This window comes from Crinia signifera, chromosome 4, assembly GCF_055691185.1.
Source record: "Crinia signifera chromosome 4, ASM5569118v1, whole genome shotgun sequence".
Taxonomy (NCBI): Eukaryota; Metazoa; Chordata; class Amphibia; order Anura; family Myobatrachidae; genus Crinia; species Crinia signifera.
The window spans coordinates 85,505,468-85,527,637 of NC_139220.1; the positions used below are offsets into that span (position 1 = coordinate 85,505,468).

At 43.5% G+C, this 22,170-nt stretch overlaps 2 protein-coding genes across 5 annotated transcripts in view; one reads left to right on the forward strand and one right to left on the reverse strand.

The window, feature by feature from the left end:
* Window positions 1–22,170, reverse strand: part of ARHGAP26 (Rho GTPase activating protein 26) — a 502,534-nt gene that overhangs the window by 302,212 nt on the left and 178,152 nt on the right. For all 4 annotated transcript variants that reach the window (XM_083181921.1, XM_083181920.1, XM_083181919.1 and 1 more), the window contains exon 12: window positions 14,757–14,793. In XM_083181921.1, the coding sequence (XP_083038047.1) occupies window positions 14,757–14,793 (37 nt within the window). The remainder of the gene's footprint in view (window positions 1–14,756; window positions 14,794–22,170) is intronic.
* Window positions 1,050–3,361, forward strand: LOC146072161 (uncharacterized). Its single transcript, XM_083179496.1, has 2 exons — window positions 1,050–1,596; window positions 1,950–3,361. Exons 1-2 carry the CDS (start codon window positions 1,050–1,052, stop codon window positions 2,558–2,560), a joined length of 1,158 nt encoding a protein of 385 aa, XP_083035622.1. The 3' UTR covers window positions 2,561–3,361.

Genomic DNA, 22,170 nt, shown 5'->3' on the forward strand with positions numbered 1-22,170 from the left:
GTGTAAATGGTTTTTAGCGTGCTTTCCAAACTGCGGCCGGCCAGCTCCTTAAGAGCGACCACTCTACGAATGGGCAGTAGTAGACTTTTTTGAAAGACATGACACGTATGTTTTCGCTGGCAGCGGCGTTTCCCATTTTAGTCTATCCTCAGGGGGAAACAGGTATATATATAAAAAAAAAAAAAAAATAGAAACCTGCTCTGAAGGCTCAGTCTCCACCATGTTAAGGGTTAAAAATTATAGAGAACACCATTACTGAAAAACTGATTAAAAACCAACACTGTCCATTGCAGTAGATCCGAGCCATCATTTTAGAGCCCATTGGGAACTGTCAATTTCCCCTTATAATTGTGAATTTAAAGGTCAATTTAATAAATGCCAGTCTCCCTACAACGCATGAGGAGGTTAATGTGGTTTCAGGTTTCGTTTCACGTCTAGTCAGTCTTACATAATATTTAATTTCCGCCCAATAGCCAAACTTGTGTTAAAAAACATTTCTCTGGGTTATCGTTGTACAATTTTATGCATATAGAGTCTAGTCTCCCTTTTCCATTGTGGCAAACAAACACCTATTAAGGTCATCAGGAGGTTATGAGACATTCACAATAAATCCATGAACATCTGCAATCTTGAATCAGAGTTCAATCCCAGCTTTTCAACCCGCAATTTCGAAGAGGAATGTCTTGGAACATAAAAAACATAAGTGGAATGCAACTAAACAAAACTATAATGTTCAATGATGGCAAACAGTGATACCCCTTTCAGACAGAAAAAAAGACCCGGTAATTTCCCTGCTCTTGCCGTGTCGACACGGGTTTTTCTTCTGTCTGAAAGGGTCAACACGGGTCTAAAGTTCCGGGACTTCGACCCAGTAATTTACCTGGGTTTTTCCCGTGTCAGACACGTGTCTGCGGCTGTGTGAAAGGTCCCGACCCGTGTTTTTCTCCCGACTATTGAAAAATCATGTTCATTGGCTGTGCAGCATGGTGCTGCGTGATTGGCTGATCTTTACAGCTTCCCTGATTGGCTGAGCGCACGTGGCAGAGGACATGGCGCACTGGAAAGATGAGGAGATCCGTGAGCTGCTCAGTGTCAGAGGGGAGGAAGAAATCCGTAAACAGATTACTGGCACAGTGAAGGACGCTGTAGTCTACACCAATATTGCCAAGGTCCTCACTTCAAGGGGCATTGTGCGCACCCAGCAGCAGGTGGTCAACAAACTAAAAGCTCTGCGCAGGTATTACAACAAAGTTTGTGACAACAACAGGAGGAAAAGTGGTGCTGGGAGGATGGAATGGGTTTACTTCGACCAATGTAACGAGGTCTTTGGCAATTCTGCCCTGGTGAACCCTGTTGCCATATCATCATCCAGTGCAGCTTCATCACGGAGCATAACTCCAGAATGCAGCCCATCTTGCCCACCTATAATGGAGTTGGAAGACAGCATAGACAACAGCATCCCTGATCCTATTGCTGCCATGGAGGACACAATTGATCCAATAGAGGCTGAGGTTGACGACAGTGGAGCCAGCACCATTACCCCATCTGGGACACCCGCTCCTGCACAGACTGAGACCCCAACGTTGCGTCGTAACAGTAAGTTTTTCAAGTATTGTTTGTGTATCTATTTTAATAGATGTACAGGGGGCTATAGGTATCAGCAGGCCTTTAATGCCCCACATGCTAGTACCTGTGGTTCTCCCAAGTATCAGCATGTGTTGCAGGCTTGCTGGGACCTGTAGTCCCACAGTAACACAGGTAACAACCACGCACCCACTACTACAGCACACATGTGGTGTGCCCTGGAGAGGGGTATTGTGGGAACCAGTAGTAGTAGTGTATATATATATATATATATATATATATATATATATATATATATATATATATATATATATATATACTGGCATGGCGCTATTGGATTGTAATGATTTTTCCTTTTTTTTTAGTATTTGATGTACCTGCAAGGAAGAAAAAACCGTCAAAGATGGAGCTTGCTACGCGCTCAATGTCAAGAATCCTGGTAGATCATCTCCGAGAGTCCGATCTTGAATTTCAAACTCAAGAGGATGCCCGACTACAGCGCTTCTTTGACAACGAGAGACAGTTGCAAGATTCCTTTCTCACACAGTTGGTGGGTCTGCACGAACGCATAGCGCGTGAAAATCGTGATGCACAGATGACCTTCCTTTCCAATATGGTGTCTACATTACAGAATCCGCACCCTTACAAGCTGTGTAGTCCGTACGCTGAGGGTGATTATTGTAATCCACCACACAGAGGCCATACATTTATGCCTTCAAATTCAAGCCAAACTACTGTGCAGGGCCAAGGGCGTAGTTATACTGAAAACATGGGCAATAATTTTTCACATGCCACACAGCCAAGTAGGCCACATGCCAATACCAGTCCACAGGAGACAGTGCATGATACTGTCAATGGCACAGGATGTAGTAGGCAATATGGCAATGTGAAAAATTATGCTGATGATTCAGTGAATGCTAGTAATCATAACACTCCTGTTAGCACTGTAATCAGCACTGCCTACAGGCATTTGTAGTAATGTTGCTATATGGTTGTTCTATTTCTATTTTTTCTGGCCTCGTTCAATTTTTCTTGGTTAAAAAGTGGCACTTACAAGGGCCTTTAAATGCTGTGTTCCATTTTGATGCACACAGTAGAGTATTATGGTTCTTTAGTTTATGAGCCTCAAAAAAGCTCATTTGGTTCTTCAGTTTGGAGCTGAATCAAAGTTCTCAAACTTTTTTTTATTTAAATGTGTACAAATAGAGTATACTCTAGATATGTGGCTGAACATAATCTATAATGTGTACACAGTGTGCCTTCTTCTTTATCTTTAAGGCAATAAAAAAATTCCCTGTTTGGGGCTTATATTTATATATTTATATTTTTTTTGGGTGTACTAAGGGCTATTTCACACACTCCGACTCCTGTCGGATGGCGAAACCCCGCACGGCCAGGAAGCCGTGACACACACCGTAGTTAATAATGGGCACAGATGTGACCATTCACCCAGCCCGCCTGGTTTCAGCCGGATCCCATCATTGTAAACTGCTGTGTGCGGCACAGATTCCTGGCCGTGCGGGTTTTCACTGCCCGGCAGGAGCCAGAGTGTTTAGAATTGCCCTACAGCACAGGTCTTCAACCTGTGGCCCTCCAGATGTTGTGAAACTACATGTCCCACCATGCATTGCCACATTTTTTCCTATAGTTGGATGGCAAAAAAACTCAGGGCATGCGGGGACATGTAGTTCCACAACATCTGAAGGGCCACAGGTTGAAGACCTGTGCCCTACAGGTACCAAAAATTGCAAATACAAGTGTTTATCTATATATACAGTGCCGGATGAAAATGTGTGGCTGCTGGACAGTCGGACTAGGTGTGTTTCTCCCCTATACTATACCAGCTTGGATGGCAGCACAACCTATTCACCCACCACTGATAGTATACCTATGCTAAATACATATTGTACCTCGTGTTGCAATAGTTCAATGTCGTTTCAGTGTTGTAAGGATATTTATGACCACTAAAGATTTATATTTGAAAACATTTTATATTTAAAGTGAACTGCATAAAACACATTTTGTGAAAAATAAAACCAGTTCTTTCAAACATACAACCAATGTGTCCTTGTTTTTCTACTGTGTCATAGTATTTAGGTTAATAGTGAGGGTGTTCTGCAACTTGTCAGCCATGTTTAATGCAATCCAGTGAGCAGACACCTCCCACTTTTGATGACCTCATCTCTGTGTGCCTTTAAAACTGTCCTTTTCTTATGACACACAGAGTTTTGCAGGAAAAATCCGGCTTCTGTGTGAAAGGGGTCGACACGGGAAATACCCGGGTTTTTGCTCCTGTGTGAAAGGGGGTCAGCCCCTTGCTGCCTAGTTGTACCCGGGTTTTTGTATCCGGGAAATACCTGGGTTTTTGGGATTTTTCTGTGTGAAAGGGGTATTAGAAAGAAAAAAAGTATTGCAAAAGAGTTTGGCAAACGGAATACTTGTAGAATGACAGCTGTTTTAGGATTTCACTGCAATGGTCTTTACTCATCTAAAAAGTTTTACTGGCTTTCCATACTATTCAAAAGAAAGCATAAAAAAAAAAAATATTGAAAATGGTGGCAAAAACATACAATACATTCCCCTTATTCCAGTAATATTCCCAGTATTTGTTATATAACTATGTAGCGAACTCTGACAACCTTTTATTGGGTCTAAAGTAAACTACAGGCCCCTATACACTAGTACGATTTGGCAACTTTACACCCGATTCGGCCAGATTCTGACGAATTGGGCCGGGAAATCAGGTGTAAATGGGCTAGATGTTATATGCTTACCATCTGATCCGATATGCACAGGACCGCGGATCGGATCCGGACCTGCTGCACATCTGACCTGCGGCCCTGCCCCCCCCACCCCTCTCAGAAGCTGGGAACGGGATTGCTTAGGATACGTCATATGCAGAAGGACCACATGCGATGCTTCCACCCGAGAAAATCCCAGGTGGCTTAAAGGGGACTGGCTGGCCATACACTGTTGGGACTCCTCGCAGTAGTATATGGCCACCTTAGGAAACTATTTATCCAGAAGGCAAAAAATGCACATTGCTAGATTAGGCAGATTGTTTTTTAAAAAGCCGATGCTGCATATTTAAGGGCGCTTTGAGGCAGAGCAAGGCTCTGGTGCTAACAACATCTTCTCAAATATCTAAAATAGTCAAAAAAAAAAAAAAAAACAGTAACTCCGGGTATTTCTGAGAACAGGTCCTGAGCTCCAAGTAAGGTAAAATCCTGATATACACCCTATTGAGTTTTCTGATTACCACCAAGGGTACAATACATGCTTAGAAATACTTTCCTTACCAAATGTCCAAATATGTGTAAGAGTTGGAAAAAGATGTTGCATCAGTGGGAGTGTTAATAAAAATAAGCAGAAGATATAACTCCTTGTAAAACATTATGCAGCTACTGTTATTCTGAACATAGCCATGGGAGCATTAACTTTAAGTACTGGGTGATCTATCGATGTGTTCATTAATAAATGATGACTTCTTTAAGAATTGGAACCTAGGCTATTACTTGCACCAGCTCATCAACATCATACCGAATTAGAGGATTCAACACTACCTGGAGAAACAAGCAGCTGGCCTGTTATGAGACACTGATTGATACCTCGCATATCTGGCCCGGGATATTTTGGCAATGTGTATGACTGAATATAAATACTGTGGCTATGCCTGTGTTTGAGGTATGATCATTAGGTCAGTATGGATGGTGTAATGTTTAGTATTACTGTCTCACAGTACTGAGGTCATGGGTTCAATACCCACCATGGCCCTAACTTTGCGGAGTTTGTATATTCTCCCCGTACTTGCGTAGGTTTCCTCCGGGTACTCCCAGTTTCCTCCCACAATACAAAAATATACCGCTAGGTTACTTGGCTCCCAAAAAAATTAACCCTAGAATGTCTGTGTGTGCATGTACATGTGGTAGGGAACATAGATTGTAAGCTCCACTGGGGCAGGGACTGATGTGAATGGTCAAATATTCTCTGTAAAGCGCTGTGTAATATGTATGCGCTATATAAGAAACTGCTAATAAATAAATACAATTAGGTCCTACTAACCTGGAGAGGGAATCTTTTATGCTTATTTAGTGCCCATATGGGCTTTTTGTAGCTTTTGTTTTATGTACTGCACAATAAAGCTAGCCACAGATAGATTGCACAAAAACCTTGGACTTGCGTTACAGCTGTTACAGGGTGAAATGGACAACATGTATGGTATCAGGGTATCCCTATGGCTATTTTTAATCACAGGACTTAGGTCAATGGATAGGTCCTCAGAAACAAGGCACTGCAATATCACACAGGGTTGTTTTACAGACCTTCTGCAATACTGTGCCAGCTAAGATGTTGGACAGAGATGCAGAATTCAACCATCATTACTGCTGCCTTCTCTGTTCCCCTTTGGTCATCTCCACAGGCTTCTTGGTAGAAACTGATGCAATTAACAGTAGGCAAACGTGGGAAACAAATGTCTCTGTCCATTAACAAGCATAACGCCACAGAAAAATACAATCCACTTCAAGCTGGCAGATCAACAGTGCCACAGGGGGGCCTTAGTACTCTAGTGAGCCTGTATACAAGATTAGTGCTGGGAACCCTCTTATACAAGACAGGTGGAAAATGATGAGAAACATGGGAGACCATTGCTCTATTTGCTTTTTCACAGTAACATTTGCTCGCCATGTTTTCGCCTTATCTCATGCCACCCATAACATACAATAAGGTTCCTACCTGCTGCCGTGTCATTGGCGTGCAGCTCTGGTCATCAAAGCAGCTTGCACATATTTGCTACTCGTGGGCAGGGACTCTAACCAGAGAGCTGCTACCTCCCATGGTAAAGTGAACTGACTTCTCAGAATGTGGAATTTGTAATATAGTACAGCACTACTACCAGTTGTCTAAAAAAAGGGAGAGCAGAATGAGCCAGGGCATAGATGCCTAGACCCACCTCCATTCAGAAAGAACACTCTGGACAACCCCATAGAATCGTGACTGATGGCAGGCTGGGCAGCTCGCTCATACCGTAGCTTTCTTGCAAACTTAGCTAGTCTTAAGCTCTATTAATACTTATCTGGATCATGCAATGGCAGGGTTGTTTGGAAGCGAAAGCAGTAGGAATGTAACATGAAAAAAAGTCTGCAAGAGTTATCTGCCCGTCAAACTGGACTTCTTACTACACTACATCTGTGCATTTGCTCAGATCTGAACACCTTTATGAGTTATGACCATTAAAATCAAACGGATGAGAATGTTAAAATGCAAAGTCAAACTCTCCAGAGGCAATAACATTAAGTTCATGCACACAGACTATCCAAGACATTCCCAACCACGGTCCTCAATGCACACCAACAGTGCAGGTTTTAGTGATATCCAGGCTTGAGCACAGATGGTTTAATCAGAATCCCTCAGATACTAATTAAGTCACCTGTGCTCATGCCTGGATATTAGGGATGGCCATCGGCACATGCCCCATCGATGGCTTCTAGAGCAGGAACCATCGATGGCTATAAACCATGGGTCGCTGCGGGCAGCCTGCCCGGCCGGGATCCGTGCGCATGTGCAGAAGAAACTTTAGCCGTCAATCCAGGATAAGTTTCTTTTGCGCATGCGCGCACCTCCTGACGCCGCTGGACGCAATGATGCTGCGCACGCAGTGCGCCCCCAACTTTTACCATTGGAAGCCATCCATCGATGGCATATAAATATTCAACCATCCACTATCGATGACCAAAACCTCGAGCACTAGGTCCCAACCATCGATGTTTTGGGAACATCGATAGTCGATGGCCATCCCTACTGGATATAACTAAAACCTGCACTGTTGGTGTGCCTTGAGGACCGTGGTTGGGAATGTCTGGACTATCCCATTATCCATTTCCTTTAGCTACATCCCCAACTAAAAACATACATACTAGTTTATAGGCAATAATAAGGCTTGGTAGCAATACGCATGTTCTGGTCAGTCAGACAATGACATATATGTGGGATTCATACAATTATTAGATGATGCTAGGGGCTCTTAACCCAAATACCACCAACAGGGCACGTTTTGTGGAATTATTTAATTGTGCACATGCGTTCGTCTATTTTGCTGGGTCAGTAAATCTCCCTTTGATTTCCACAAGCTGAAATCCACAAAACATGGCCTGTTAGTGGTAGTTGAGGATATTGGCTGATAACCCCTGCTCTAAATAACTGGGTAAGAATGGTTCCTCGCATGTTGTACATCATTCCTCAGTCCAGAAAACCATGAACTAAAGTGATCACGCTCGTTTTAATATCTGATGAACTTAACTATTTGGCATGAAGACATGGGTGGTAAACAAAAAAAAGCAGACAGACGTCATACAAACCACATCCAGTATGTGTAACTAATAACCTTAAACTGCCATTGCCCTTTAAGCCATAAAGTAGCCTAAACAAGGCAGCAGTTTGGGGAAGTATAAGAACATGAATGCAATGACAGATCAGCATCTATAGTAGTAGGATTTTCAGCTACACTAATTCCCAGTGAGTCTCTTCAATGTTTTCCACAGGATGACAAAGGGCTCTGGCTGGGATTAGCACAAAACCAGCACACTTTGTAAATGTAAATTGGTGCTTAAGAGTAATAATTGGGAAACCCTGCACGGTAATGACAGGTTTTTGCTGTGCTCTCAGTCAATACATTCTTCCCAAATACTGTGACTTTAATGTACTGTAGAAGCTGCTCTGTGTGCCACACTCTGCTTGGTAATCTGATGAACTCTGTCCTGGTCCTGAACATAGCCAATCCAGAAAATGTAAATGATGCAATGATTCCCGGCAAGTTAATGAGACATCGCTCTATAAAACATTACTACCTTTCTAATAAACCGCCAGCCTACTTTACAAGATTGTTATTCTTCCAAGTTAAACAATATGAGAGTTGTATTTAAAAGGAGAAAAAGGAAAAAAATTGGTTGGTGATAAAGATGGGAAAAAAGCTATTTAGTGTTGGATAGAAAAGCAGAGGAACTCAATCCTTAGGTAAACTCTTGCATGCTGAATAGAACACAGGCTGGCAAGTTTGAAATTGTTGAACTACAGTATGGCCAAGATCTAGTTTGCAAAAGAAAAGCATCCACCCTGTAGAGCAGCATTAGTTGGAGACCTATCACTTTCCTTATAGGAAATATCTCAGAACCTACATAAATATCTAAGGCACCTCACATATTTTCTAAGCAGGTTAAACGAAATTAATACAGAAGGAACATTACAGAATTGACAGATGTGCAATTACACTAATATCTATGCAATAATTACAGGTATTCAAGGTGTTCTGATATTTCAGACAGTCAAATATCGGCACACATCTATTTAATGCGGCCGCTGGGTAGTCGAATCTGCAGCCATTTTCAACAATCCGCGGCCGTTACGCCTGTTGGAATTGTAACGGAATACCCCAATTGTACATACATAATCTGCACAGACACGAAGGGAAAATCTCTTGATATGCAGTTAACGTGGTACATATGCTACTGGCCACATTGCAACTAATCAGATTGTGTCTATAATTTTCTAGGATTCTAAGGGAATACATAGGCAGAATCTGATTGGTTGCTATGGGCAACATTACCTCTATTTTTAAAAAGCTTTATTAAAATATAGCCAGCATTTGTGAACTACAATAGCAGGCAGAATTTACCCACCAAGCAAAATAAGAGGAATTATGGTAAAACCTAACTTCGGTTAACTTCCTTTCTTTGAGGTTCCTGGGCCCACAAAAGAATGTGGGCGGGATTCTCTAAACTAAAAATGCGGTAAAAACCCCGTTATCGGTTACCGCGGCGGGGGGGCATCGCCAGAAAAATCTGGCGATGCCCCATAGAAGCCAATGGGCTTCTATCGCAACCCTCCGTCGCCCCACGCCGACCCCCAGCATCGCCCCCTCCCCCCTCACCTGTGTCCGGGCAGCACAGCGCAGTGCTGCCCGGACCTGTGACCTCCTCCCTGCACTGATCCTCTTCCGGGTGCAGGGAGGAGGAGAGCCCGGCGCAGCAGCAGCGCCGGGTGTGGGAGGGAGGGGCGAGCCGCCGGGACCTGCTGGGACCCGGCGACTCTCACCGCAAAGGACAGCTCTTAACGCAAGAGCTGTCCTTTGCCTTAATTATCGCTTATGTTACAGCATATGCGATAATTAAATATGCGATGGGCGGCGAAGGGGGGCGGAGATTCTTAGAGAATCTCCCCCTATGTATTGTCTGAAGCTGGGTACACACTGGAGACCTATCAGCCTGATTTGTCATTTCCAGAAAAAAAAACATATCTGGCATAGACACGAGTGCCCACAGTCGCAAGAGACGCTGCGCAGTCAGTCGCACTGCACGGCCAACGCTAGTGACCTATTTCTAACAAATGAGGGATGGAGGGATACTGTAGGTCACTGTATTCATCACACATTGTTCTAATGTATACTCAGGATCTGATCGGTCGGGTCAACATAACGACAGGGACACATCGCTCAGTGTGTACAGAGCTTAAGAACGGTTACCGGTTTCTCCCCGATGTACACTCTGTCATCATGTAAGATTCAAATAAGCAAAAATTATATGATACCAACAAGTAAAGACGCTCACAATGGGGCAGATGTATTCAGCCTTAACAAGAGATAAATGCAAGTGTGATAAGGAGAGATAAATGCCCAGCCAATCACCTGCTAACTGCCAGGTTACAGGCTGTGTTTGAAAAAAGTCAGTAAGGAGCTCATTGGCTAGACGTTTATCTCGCCTTATCACCCCTGCATGTATCTCTTGTTAAGGCTTAATACATCTGGCCCAGTATGCATCAGAGATGTGTCTGAAAGATCAGCAGCCATAATCTCCATGGCTGCATTCAACTAAGGTTAATCCCTAAATGCTACATGTTTCATTACCAAACTAGATCATGCAGAATCAGTCATTACTATACAGATGTGTCCTCATACATCTGTGCTGCCATCATGCCAACCAACCACTCATGGAACACCATTTCACATAAAAGATTCTGCTAGCGTTGGGCTTCCTTTTTATTCTATTTTTTCTAGGACGCATGAGGAATATATCTGTGTACGGATGAGTGTCTCTGCTACAATGTAGGGGCAATGAGTGGCAGCTTTAATCCTAGTTCTGTTCTGCTCTGTGTACAGACTGAGGGCCACATGCACTAAGCTTCAAAAGTGAAAAAGCTCAGCACCTACCTGACATTTTTAAAACAGTCTGTGACATGGAAGTTAGGCGCTGATTGGTTGGTTGTTTATCACTCTCCATTTTATCACTTTTGAAGCTTAGTGCATTTGGCCCTAAGTCACCCACAAATCAATCCACACACAGTCTCCTTGTGCACCCTTATCACACTGCTTTGTGGATGATACAGTTTAGGGGGGGGGGGGGGTGCCCAAGGTTAGGGCTGTGGGACATCACAGCTCACCCGTGACAGACATCTCGCACTGTATGGTGTATTGAGGCTAGATGTGAACACATGTATCGACTAAAAACAGTGATTCCTGGTATATGAAAAATGATATAACCTTTAAGAATATAGAAGCGTTCCTAGCAATACAAACAGATAAAAATGTTTTATTGGTATTCCTTTTTTTTTATAAACAATTGCTTATTAGTGTTTTTTTTAGATACAGAAATGGATCAGTGTGAACAACAGAGATAGGTCTCTACAAGGCAGACACACACATAGTCAAGAGGTAAGGTCATTAAAACGGTGTAAGCTTTACATATGTTGTGGGTTAGCTTTCTTGTTAATACAGACTTCTAGCTACAGTTGGAAAATTAAGATTAAGGTGGGTTGTTATCCATTATCAGCAATCTCAACCAAGAAGCGTTCTCAAAAAGTTTGTAAATATGTAGAAAAATAGTAGATTCGTCTAAGGATTCAAGATATGTACCCCACTTCTTGTGGAACGAAGAGTTGCTTGCCTTTCATAATAGATCACTCTCAGAATCATGTTAGTAATTTCAAACACCTTAGGGGTGGATTTTTTTCGTCCAGTGTAATAATATACCTTTCTGTGCTACCATAATGATAGTCGTTAGAACGGGGATAAATTCTCGTTTCCTACTGCCTAAATTCCATTCCTTGAAAAGAGCAAAAAAGGCATTTTATAGGGTGTTTCTGGAATGCTATACCGAAGGTTTGTTTACAAACATAATTAGCACTTTATTAGTGGCATTTAGGGCATTCCCATGATTCCACCGTGACTATATGGGCACTTTGGACTTCAGTTATGTGAGCTCTATGTATAAGATTAAGGGTGTGTTTCTTTTAAGGAGGCGAATGGACAAAAGTAAATACATTACATTTATAATTGTTTAGAGTGTCTGATCAGGCACGTCCAAACTATGAACCTCCAGTTGTTGTAAAACTACAAGTCCCATCATGCCTTGCCACAGTTTTGCTATTAGGGAAAGTTAAAACTATGGCATGCTGGGATGTGTAGTTTCACAACAGCTGGATGGCCACAGTTTGGACATTCCTGGTCTTGATCAAAGAAATCTGGAATGTCATGTTGCCAGGCTAGAAAGATGCGTTTCCACAATCTAGGAGCAGTTATTTGTTTAGCTGCGGCATACTGTAGTAGTATCTTAATTTAAGCATATTGAGAGACAGAGTATTGTATATCTAATAACTCTGGTAGTGTGACCTGGAGAAACTTAGAGGGCTGCCCCTTTGATGGATTCTGTAAGGCCGACCACCCTTCAACAATTTTCTGTTATCAATTTTATTAACCATTTGTAGATGGTCCTTGTGAAAGTCAGCAGTGTCTTTTTTCAGTGAGGCCACATCATGAAATCTTTTTCCCACCCTGATCTCTGTAGTGGTAAGTTTTTTGGAAATAGATATCAAGTCCCATATGAAATCCAATATTGCTTGGTCTAATTTAGCAGAGTGTCTACATTATGGACCCCATTGTCTCCTGAATTGCTGTTACTATTTCCTAGTAATTGCTGAATACAGGATCACAGCTATGATGATCTTACATCTTCCACTGAAATCAAGTAGCCACACTGTGTAGAGGACCACACTGTCTAAACTTATCAATAATGGGGGTGCTTTGGGTGACTTGAGGGAAAGGAAGTGTGTGGCTGGAAATTTCTTACATTTCTTTATATCCGTAATCTTTGAAGAATTTAACTTAATGAAATGACAACATATTATGTAGCACCGTACAAGGAGGGGATTACGATACAAAATAATGCCTCCCCAAAAAAGTTTACAATATAAGCCATGTTGGGAAAGTGCATGTGGCTACTTTCATATACACTAGCAACATCGGCAACCAATCAAAGATTAAAGCTGGCCAAACACTAGAACGACCTGATCATATGCAGGTCGTAAGATGAATCAAATAAGTGGTTGTGCGTGCTTTAAAAAGCACATACGATCTGCTTATGAACGCAAGCAAAGCCAACTGATTATACGGGCAGCAGATATGATCAGTGAAGCAACCTCTCGACCCATGGGACTATGCATTGTAATGATATATATACTTCACTATGTGCACACAATCGATTTAAAGACCCGTCGATAATATACGTTCGGCACAGATATCGTTCTAGTGTATGGCTACCCTTAAGAGACTGAGGAGGACTTAACTACAACTGTCATCAACCATTTACCCCTACTAAACCCTATTTATACTTCTGGTTCCAGCAATAGTCCCTGTTGTGTAGCATGGGTATGCCTGTAGCTGTCCTCCAGCTTGGGAAAGCCATGTACCTAAGTATTTCTCTCCAGGGGTACCATCACAAATGGTAGCAGAGCCAGGAGACTAGTTTACAATTTTCATGAGGAAAGCTGCGGTCACCAAGAACGTTAGGTGATGGCAACATCAATGGCCACTGAACTCAGTGGACAGCAATGAAGCAGAATGGAGATAGCAGCCACTAGATCTAAACCACCCTATCTGTATCATTACTGCACCCCTCCACAGGTCATTTCCTTTTGGTAAAAGCTTGTGAGAAGGGGATTATGTGGGCGGTAGGCACAGAACCTCTATACATACCCCAATGCATTTCATGGGGTCAACTACAACTACTAAGTTCTGGTTTAAGTAAGTACATTAACCACCATATAAAAGCATACTGTATATATGACAAAAATGGAGTGGATACTCTTTTAGAGCATGATTTCTATCATACAGGTTTATACAGAAACCAGCACTGCAACACAGTGATGAAAAAAAAGTACAGCAACAGTTCAAAAATAAAAGCTTGTTTTCATGTCGTCCTCTTAAATTGTTACCATACAAGCTGAAAAGCCTCTACACCCAGTACTTTACAAGCATTTCTAACCGCTTCCATGTGTAAAACTCATTTCAGCTAAAGGAAATGAAGACGTTTCAAAAAGGAGGCAAGGAAGGGAACAAGCAAAAGATGCATAAAGAAAATGCCATTTCAACTAATCAGTAGCTTAAGGGGAAAGTTTTGTTGCTACCAAGTGAATGGTCCAATATATTGTTTTTGTACAGAAACACAGTAATTGGAGTAAAAAAAAAAAAATCAGCCTCAAACCGTCATGTTGCAACCCAACCGGTTACATGGCAGTTAGAAGCCAATTGGCTGGTGTGTGCTATTCAAGCTTAGTAAATTTGGCCCTGCGGGAGTAATACACTAACTCAATACCACACATGGTTGGGGTAAATTTACAAAGCTGCTCTTTTCAAAGGTTTTTTTCCTGCAAAATGTAAACATTTATTACATGCCCACAAAATGGAACTATCCTATGAGGCTGCAATGCCAAATTCCTGCCCAAAGAAAGTTTGGTACTTTGACGAAGGTTCTCCGCCCGTGCTCGTATGCCTGGTCCATAGCAGATTTTTTACTTTGCCACATGCCGAAATGCGCAAGATCTGACCACAGTTCCACTTGAACCAGGCCCAAAAATGAGGCTCTAAGCCACATACACTGGGGAACCAAAAGACATAGAAAGCCTTGCAACCTTACTTCACATTCTAGCAAAGCGAAATATACAAATTGTGCCTCAACACCTAAAGTTTACAGATCTTAAACCCAAGATGGTGTTAGTTTATAGTAAGCAAATAGTATGGCAGAGAAAGCCATTTTAGGTAACATTAATAGATTATATATGACAATATTAAGAAACTCCTCCTTCTAATATACAACGTATACAAGATGTTTTCAGAGGTTTATACTTACTTCCTTCACTTTGGCTGTCTTTGTTAGAATTGTAAACCTACAATATAAAAGAAATGTAAAATAAAAGTTCTATAATGCAACTATTTTACACTTACAGGTACTTTCACATAATTACACAGAATTAGCATTGCCGCAAGTTACCATAGTTCTTTAAATATATGTCACACATATATACACACATTACACACACAATGAAATGACACACAATGAGAATATAAAACTCTAGTTGTATTAAAGATTCTGTTGGCCTCATCAACACTTTCCATACTAGGTCACTGTCTCCCCAGTCACTGCTGGGCACGTTGAACGTGTTAAGTCAATTAAATTGTGTCTGCAGTGCAAGAAAAAAATGGCTACCCCACTTGTGATTTGCACAAAACAAGAGCAGCGTTCAGAGGAATCATTTATCAAAAACGTTATGCATAGTATGGAAAAAAATTGTCGGGTACTTGTTTCCTAGCACGGCCACACCGATTTCCATCGGGGTGGTCGTGTCGGAAAAATCGCGTCGGTCGCATCGCATGCGATTTGGTCACATGCGATGCGACCGACCCGATTTTTTAATTGAATCAAATGTGAATAGGGTCCCTGGGACCCGATTTTACATTGGATTCAATGTAAAATATTCCCTAGACCCCCAATTTTACACCGTAAACCCCACCCCACGATTGACGCCAACCCGAAGCGTGGCGAGCGCAGCCAGCCCGCGAGGGGCGGCGGTGCGCGTCCTCCGACCTTTTCATTCCCCTACTATCCACGTCGGCGTGGAGAATATAAAGTGTGGCGAGCGCAGCGAGCCACCGAGCCCGAAGCGTGGCGAGCCCTGCGAGGGGACGCGTATAACTTCACAGGTATACGCGTGCGCTCGCCACACTTTATATTCTCAACTCCACGCCGACGTGGATAGTAGGGGAATGAAAAGGTCGGAGGACGCGCACCGCCGCCCCTCGCTTCGCTCGCCACGCTTCGGGTTTACGTCAATTGTGGGGTGACGACGGGGCCATATTACGTCAATTGTGGGGTGACGACGGGGCCATATATAATGTGAAATGGGTCATATTGGCCCATTTCACATTTTTTACTATGTGAGATGGACTTAATCAAGTCCATCTCATCTTGTGCCATTATAATGGCACAAGACCGACGCGACGCTCCCGATTTCAATGTTAAAAAATATTTTAACATTGAAGCCTATGGCAAAAACGGGGGCATCGCGTCGGTCGCGTCGGGGCCAATGTTAATGGTCCCGACCGATGCGATGCCCGCGATTTTTCCTTTGCCGGCAAAATGGACCTGATTTCAAAGGAAATCGGGTCCATCGCGGGCATCGTGTACCTTAACTTAAAGGTACACGATGATCGCAATTGTGGCCGTGCTAGGAAACAAGTACCAATTGTCGCAAAAGTAGTGTGTAGGAATGGATAGAGTTCAAAGAAGGTTGCAGCTATGAAGGAGGAGCAAGACACCCGCCCTTGCTTAATATCCAATGAGAATATTGAACATGCACATGAACCGATTCTATTGGATAGACGAATGAGTGGATTAGGTTGCAAATCAGTCATGGTTCTGCCTATGCAATAATCCACAAAGGACCTGGGTTCATTTGTGGCTCACAGTTCAGATTAAAATGTTTTTTTACTGAGGGAACACAAAAGCTTGTAGAAAGATGGACAGTGTATAGAAAAGAAGTGAGATTATGCTGAAAAATAACGTATTTATCTTTCATGAAAGGTGATTAATATAAACTCTACAGCGTGGATAATTTTTTTACTCGCCCACCTGGGAAAAATATGCAAATAGAAATATACACACATTTTAATCAGGAGTCTATTAAATACTTTATGATAGATCATGTGCCACTCTCATTGAGAGGTGGCGACCGTGCTAAAAGCCTGTCGATGAAAGAGTCCCAATGGATAGTGAGACATCGGCACAGTGAGCGCCGACGTTCATCAGAGTGGCAGGGGGCGTGGACCACCGTGTCTAGCGGTTGTCAAGGCAACCTGAATAAGCGTGTGAGATATATACATACATACATACATATATATATTTATTTATTATCAGTAAGAGGAGTCACTCACCAGTCTTCAAGTAAATCAGAGGGTTTTAATCAGGCAGCATGGCAGAAACAAGGGGCATCAACGTTTCGGGCCGCGTCTGGGACCTTTTTCCAGACGCGGACCGAAACGTCGATGCCCCTTGTTTCTGCCATGCTGCCTGATTAAAACCCTCTGATTTACTTGAAGACTGGTGAGTGACTCCTCTTATTGATATTGTACAAAGTAGTGACCTTCTAGCAAGTGCCCTACATTGGACTGTCACCCCAGCAAACTATTCAAAACTGATGAGTGCCAGTACCATGGACACACATACATACATACATTTTTGTACGAACTTACCGTTTGAATCCCTTTCGCTGAGTCCATCCTGGCAACACAGCTCAACCATGGGATGTAGGAGGGTCCACAGGAGCAAGGCACTTATGCGGACTTCTTTTGAGAGGCCTGCTCCTCCCTTCTGCATCCCACAATTCCTCAGTTCAACGTCTAAAGCACACTAGGATACATTACTCAGTACAACGCCTGAACATATTAATATGCACAATCAACATAACCAATAACATGACAACACATGAACGGTATAAACTTACTGAGCATAAGGGAGGGATCGCTGTGTCGCCAGGATGGACTCAGAGAAAGGGATTCAAACGGTAAGTTCTTACAAAAATCCCCTTTTCTCTTTCGTCCATCCTGGCGACAGCTCAACCATGGGACGTTCAAGAGCCGGTCTTTTGGGAGGGTACACTCAGGCTTACAGTTCTCATCACTGCTTGCCCAAATTAAGTGCCCTCTGACACGAACTCATGGAACCTATAGAATTTGGTAAAGGTATGAACAGAGGACCAGGTGGCAGCCCTGCACAACTGCTCTGCTGTAGCCACATGATGCACAGCCCAAGAGGAAGCAATCCTTGAAGGAATAGGTCTACCTACCTTAGTATAGGCTTAGGCAATTACTGACCTTAACCATCTGGCAATGGTCTGCTTAGAAGCAGGCCTCCCTCTCTTATGTACGTCATATAGTAGCAAAAGCAAATCAGTTTTGCGAATATCCTTTACTCTTTCAAAGCGCGAATGTCCAGTTTCTTCAACTTGTCCCTATTTCTGGTCTCCTCTGGAGGGCAAAACACCGGGAGCACAATCCCCTGGTTTAAATGTAAACTTGACACAACCTTAGGTAGAAACATAGGCACTGTACGAAGCACAGCCCCATCATCATGGAAAATCAGAAACAGATACTTGCAAGACAAGGCCCCCAATTCCGTCAAACTATAGCCAACAAAAAAGTAAGCTTAAGATCAGCTGACCTTAAAGGCTCAAATGGAGGTTTTCGTAACACTGACAAAACTAAAGACAGGTCCCAAGGCAACACCGGCTCCATATATGGGGGTTTAAGCCTCAGGACTCCCTGTAAAAATGTCTGTACTTCAAGTAACAGGGCTACCCTTTTCTGAAAGAAAATGGATAAGGCAAACAACTGTACCTTTAGAGACTGCAGGCTAAGCCCTGTGGAAAACATGTCTTGGAGAAATTCTAACAGTCTAGAGACCTTGAACCTAGATGTGCATACCTTCTGACGCTCACACCACCTGATATAGATTTTCCAGACACGATGGTAATTTGCAGCTGATACAAGCTTTCGAGCCCTGAGCATAGTCTGGATAACCGCTTCCGAAAACCAGTTCTTCCTTAATAAGGAGGTTTCAAAGACCAGGCTGTCAAATTTAGATGAGCTAGGTCCAGGTGCAGAAACTTGCTTGAGCAAGTCCGGTCGAAGAGGAAGACACCAAGAGTCCATCAACAACCTCAGTATGTCTGAATACCACGACCTCCTGGGCAGTCCGGTGCAAATCGGAATGATTTGTACCTCCTGCGTCCTCACGCTCTTCAGAGCCCGCAGAATCATAGGGAATGGAGGGAACACGTAGGTTAGGTAGAAAATGCAACAAAACGGTCATGGCATTCACTGCCCACGCGGTCGGATACCTGGTCCGAGAGCAGAACCTGACAGTTGTGCCTGGACGCCATCAAGTCTATCTCTGCCGAGAGAGTACCAATCTCCTGAAAGACTTCCTGATGAAGTGCCCACTCTCCAGCAGCTCTGTCCTGCTGAGGAAATCCGCTTCTACATTCCGGATCCCCGGAATGAACACAGCCGACAGTAGGAATGTTCACCTCTGCCCATCTGAAAATCCGCAAGACTTCCTGCATTGCCATCCTGCTGCGAGTCCAGTCTTTATAATGGACTTAAGTTCTGTCCCAAAAAGCAGTTCTCTCTTAAAAGCCATGGACTAAAAAACTCTTGGATTCACTGTCCGCTTCCCAAGCTTTAAGCCAGAGAGCTTTTCTTGCTGTAACAGATGTGGGCGCCATCATGGCGCCTTCTTCCCCAGCCTCACATTACATACTCTGCCACACACCTAAGCTTTTCAACCAATGCAAAGGCCTCAGAGTCAGGCTGGAGCTGATTTCCTAAGGCTTCAGCCCATTTAACCATAGCCTTGGATACCCACATAGAGGCAATAATAGGGCGTAGGGTAAATCCCACCCATTCAAACACCGCCTTAAGGCATCCTTCAATTTTCTAGGCCACCAGGTCTTTAAATGCAGCACCCCCCTGAACAGGTAAAGCCGTGGATTTAGACAGCCTGGCCCATCCACTAAAGGGATTTTCTCCCATAATTTTACATGTTCCTCTAGCATTGGGTACATGTTTCAGGCATGAGAAGCCTCTTGTCAGGTGTTTGCCATGCTTCCCCCAGTAAAGAAATCATGCCCTCCTCATCCGAGGGAAATATCACAGAATATCTGCGTATCTTCTTGAAAACACAAGCAGCAGGTACTTTTATCCTTCTCTGAAAGATTTAAAGTCTGCTTAACTGCCAGGATCAAATTCTCAATACCTGGGACAGAAGATTCAACTTCCTCCTTCTGGTCCCAAAAGACATCTTCCGCACACACACCCTACTCATCAGAAACTGAATTCAACAGGGGAGGTGTTGATAAGGGGTGGCTGGGCAAAGTAAGCTCAGGAGTTTTGCAAGTTGTTCCATAAATACACTCATTTTATAAACACTCAGTGCAGTGTCCTGCATGACTTGCAACAAAGCTGGGTCCTCCTGAGAAGGCACAATAGAGCACACAGACGGTTCAGAGGAGGAAAGGGGGCCAGCAGATTTCACCATATCATGTCTCTGCCTATTTAAAGCCTGAACCAAAGCATTCATAGACCTCCCCAACGCAGCCACCACGCAGGTTCAGACTGCTCAGGCCTCTGGGCTTGAGCCCCACTGGGCACAGACTCGCATGATGGGCACAAATCCCCCTGATCCATCTGTTTAATGGTTAATTTAACACCAAAGAATCTGCAGTTAATTAACATGGCACATGCTCCATCCCCCAGAGCAGCAGCACTACACCATTCAGTCATGATACCACACAGTGCACAATGTCAGGCAATTGAACAGAATAAAGTAGCAGTGTACTTATCTGTCTACTTGCTGCAATTGGACCATCAGCGATCACCGGGGAAAATGCTGCCCAGGAGAAACTTCCCTCTGAACTACAATGAAATCCTCCTTCAGCTCTGCAGAACGGAGAGAAAGGGCGCCAGAACAGAGAGCAAGACAAGACCAAGTCTCTGCTTCAGCGGGGAAGGAAGCCTATTGGCGCCTTTTCCCCTTCAGCCACTCCCACCAGTCTTTCTCCTCACCTAAAGTGTCTCCCCTTCTTCTGGGACCACTTGGAAGCGTCCAGTTGTGCTGGACTCCTGTAATAGGCTTCAACTTCTTTTCAGGATTTCAGCCTATAAACCCCTTAAAATGGCGGACGACATATTGGAGGGTCCTTCCCCCAAGATCTCCCCCTAAGCAAGTAGCCGGTTCAGGACACCACCGGGGCCCAGGAAACCTCTCTGTAAAGGAAGCTGAAGCACTGTGTAGAGGGAGCAGACAGCGTCCCTCTGCACACAGGGAGCTGACAGGACGCACTTCTGTCAGCCCCTGCTGTGCTCTCAGTGTTTATGAACTTCCTGTGGAAGTAACACACTGTGCCTGCACTAACTAGTGAAATTAATAAAATATAAAACACCTAGCTTCTCTACTCAGAAACGGCTACAGCCCGCAGCCAGTCAGCACAGCACCCACTCCGGTGGGCACCTAAAACGAACTGGGGAACTCTGGGATGCAGAAGGGAGGAGCCTGCCTCTCAAAAGAAGTCAGCATAGGTGCTTTGCTCCTGCGGACCCTCCTACATCCCATGGTTGAGCTGTGTTACCAGGATGGATGAAAGAGACATTATAAACATACACACCCCCCACTTTTTAGGACACAACAGAATGAATCTATACACTTTAAGTAAGAGTTTTCTATACAGAGGAAAAAATTACTAAAGGTTTGGAAAAGCAATGGCACGATGCCTGTAAAAAAAGACACATTTAATCAAGAGCAGATTCAGTTTACACTTTGCGCTACTGAATGACCATATTATACACAGCTGACAATTTTCTTGCTTATATAAAACTGTACATAGAAATATAAGTGGGACATAGCCTTAAGTGTAATGCTACTTATACTAAAATATGGGAGCTGCGAAAAAAGAACTGTGAAATACTAGTATAAATGTATACCTGACCTTAATAGTGGTTTCCATCTCCACTTCACCTAAGCTTTGGAAAAAAAAAACAGGGTTTTTTCCAAACCCTGGAAAAAAGTTCTGAATTCCAAAACTCGGGTGGGGTGATGGCTGATTGGTTGTGAGGATGGGCTTCTCTGATTGGCTGGGAGGGCATGGCACTGGGGCTGGCCTTTGAGGTAATTAGGGAACTGCAGAAATGACAGCTAGGCCCACTGGAAGGAGCAAGAGGTGAGAGCTGTTGGCAGTGAGAGGGGAGGAGGAGATCTGCAAACAGATGACTGGGACAGTCAAATATGCCAAAGTGTACTCAAACATTGCAAATATAGTGACAGCCATATGATGTAACCATGAATGAGGCTACCAGTACATAAAAACCATAAAACTTGTTTACAACATATCCTTGTGTCATGGTCAGGGGTGTAACTAGAACTTTGTGGCCCCCATAGCAAAATCTTGAAAGGGCCCCCCCACTGTCACTAAAATGCTTGTTAGGTGGGCCCAATAAAGAGTAAGGGGAATGAGAGACAAAGCAGCTGAAGAGAAAGACTGAAAAAAAGAGAGGAATGAGAAAGTGCAAGCAGGTGCGAGATATTGTCAGGGAGGAAATGAGAGAAAAAGAGGGGAGCAAGAGGATAAGTGTCAAGGAGAGAAAAAAGGTGAGATGAGGGCAAGAGGGTGAGACTGTCAAAGAGGGAAAGCATAGGGATAGAGGTGGGGAGG

Bases quoted from the DNA above. Each gene is read 5' to 3' on its own strand.
- LOC146072161 (XM_083179496.1), top strand. From the start codon at position 1,050: ATGGCGCACTGGAAAGATGAGGAGATCCGTGAGCTGCTCAGTGTCAGA. The intron at 1,597-1,949 runs GTAAGTTTTTCA...CTTTTTTTTTAG, and splicing joins CCCAACGTTGCGTCGTAACA to TATTTGATGTACCTGCAAGG.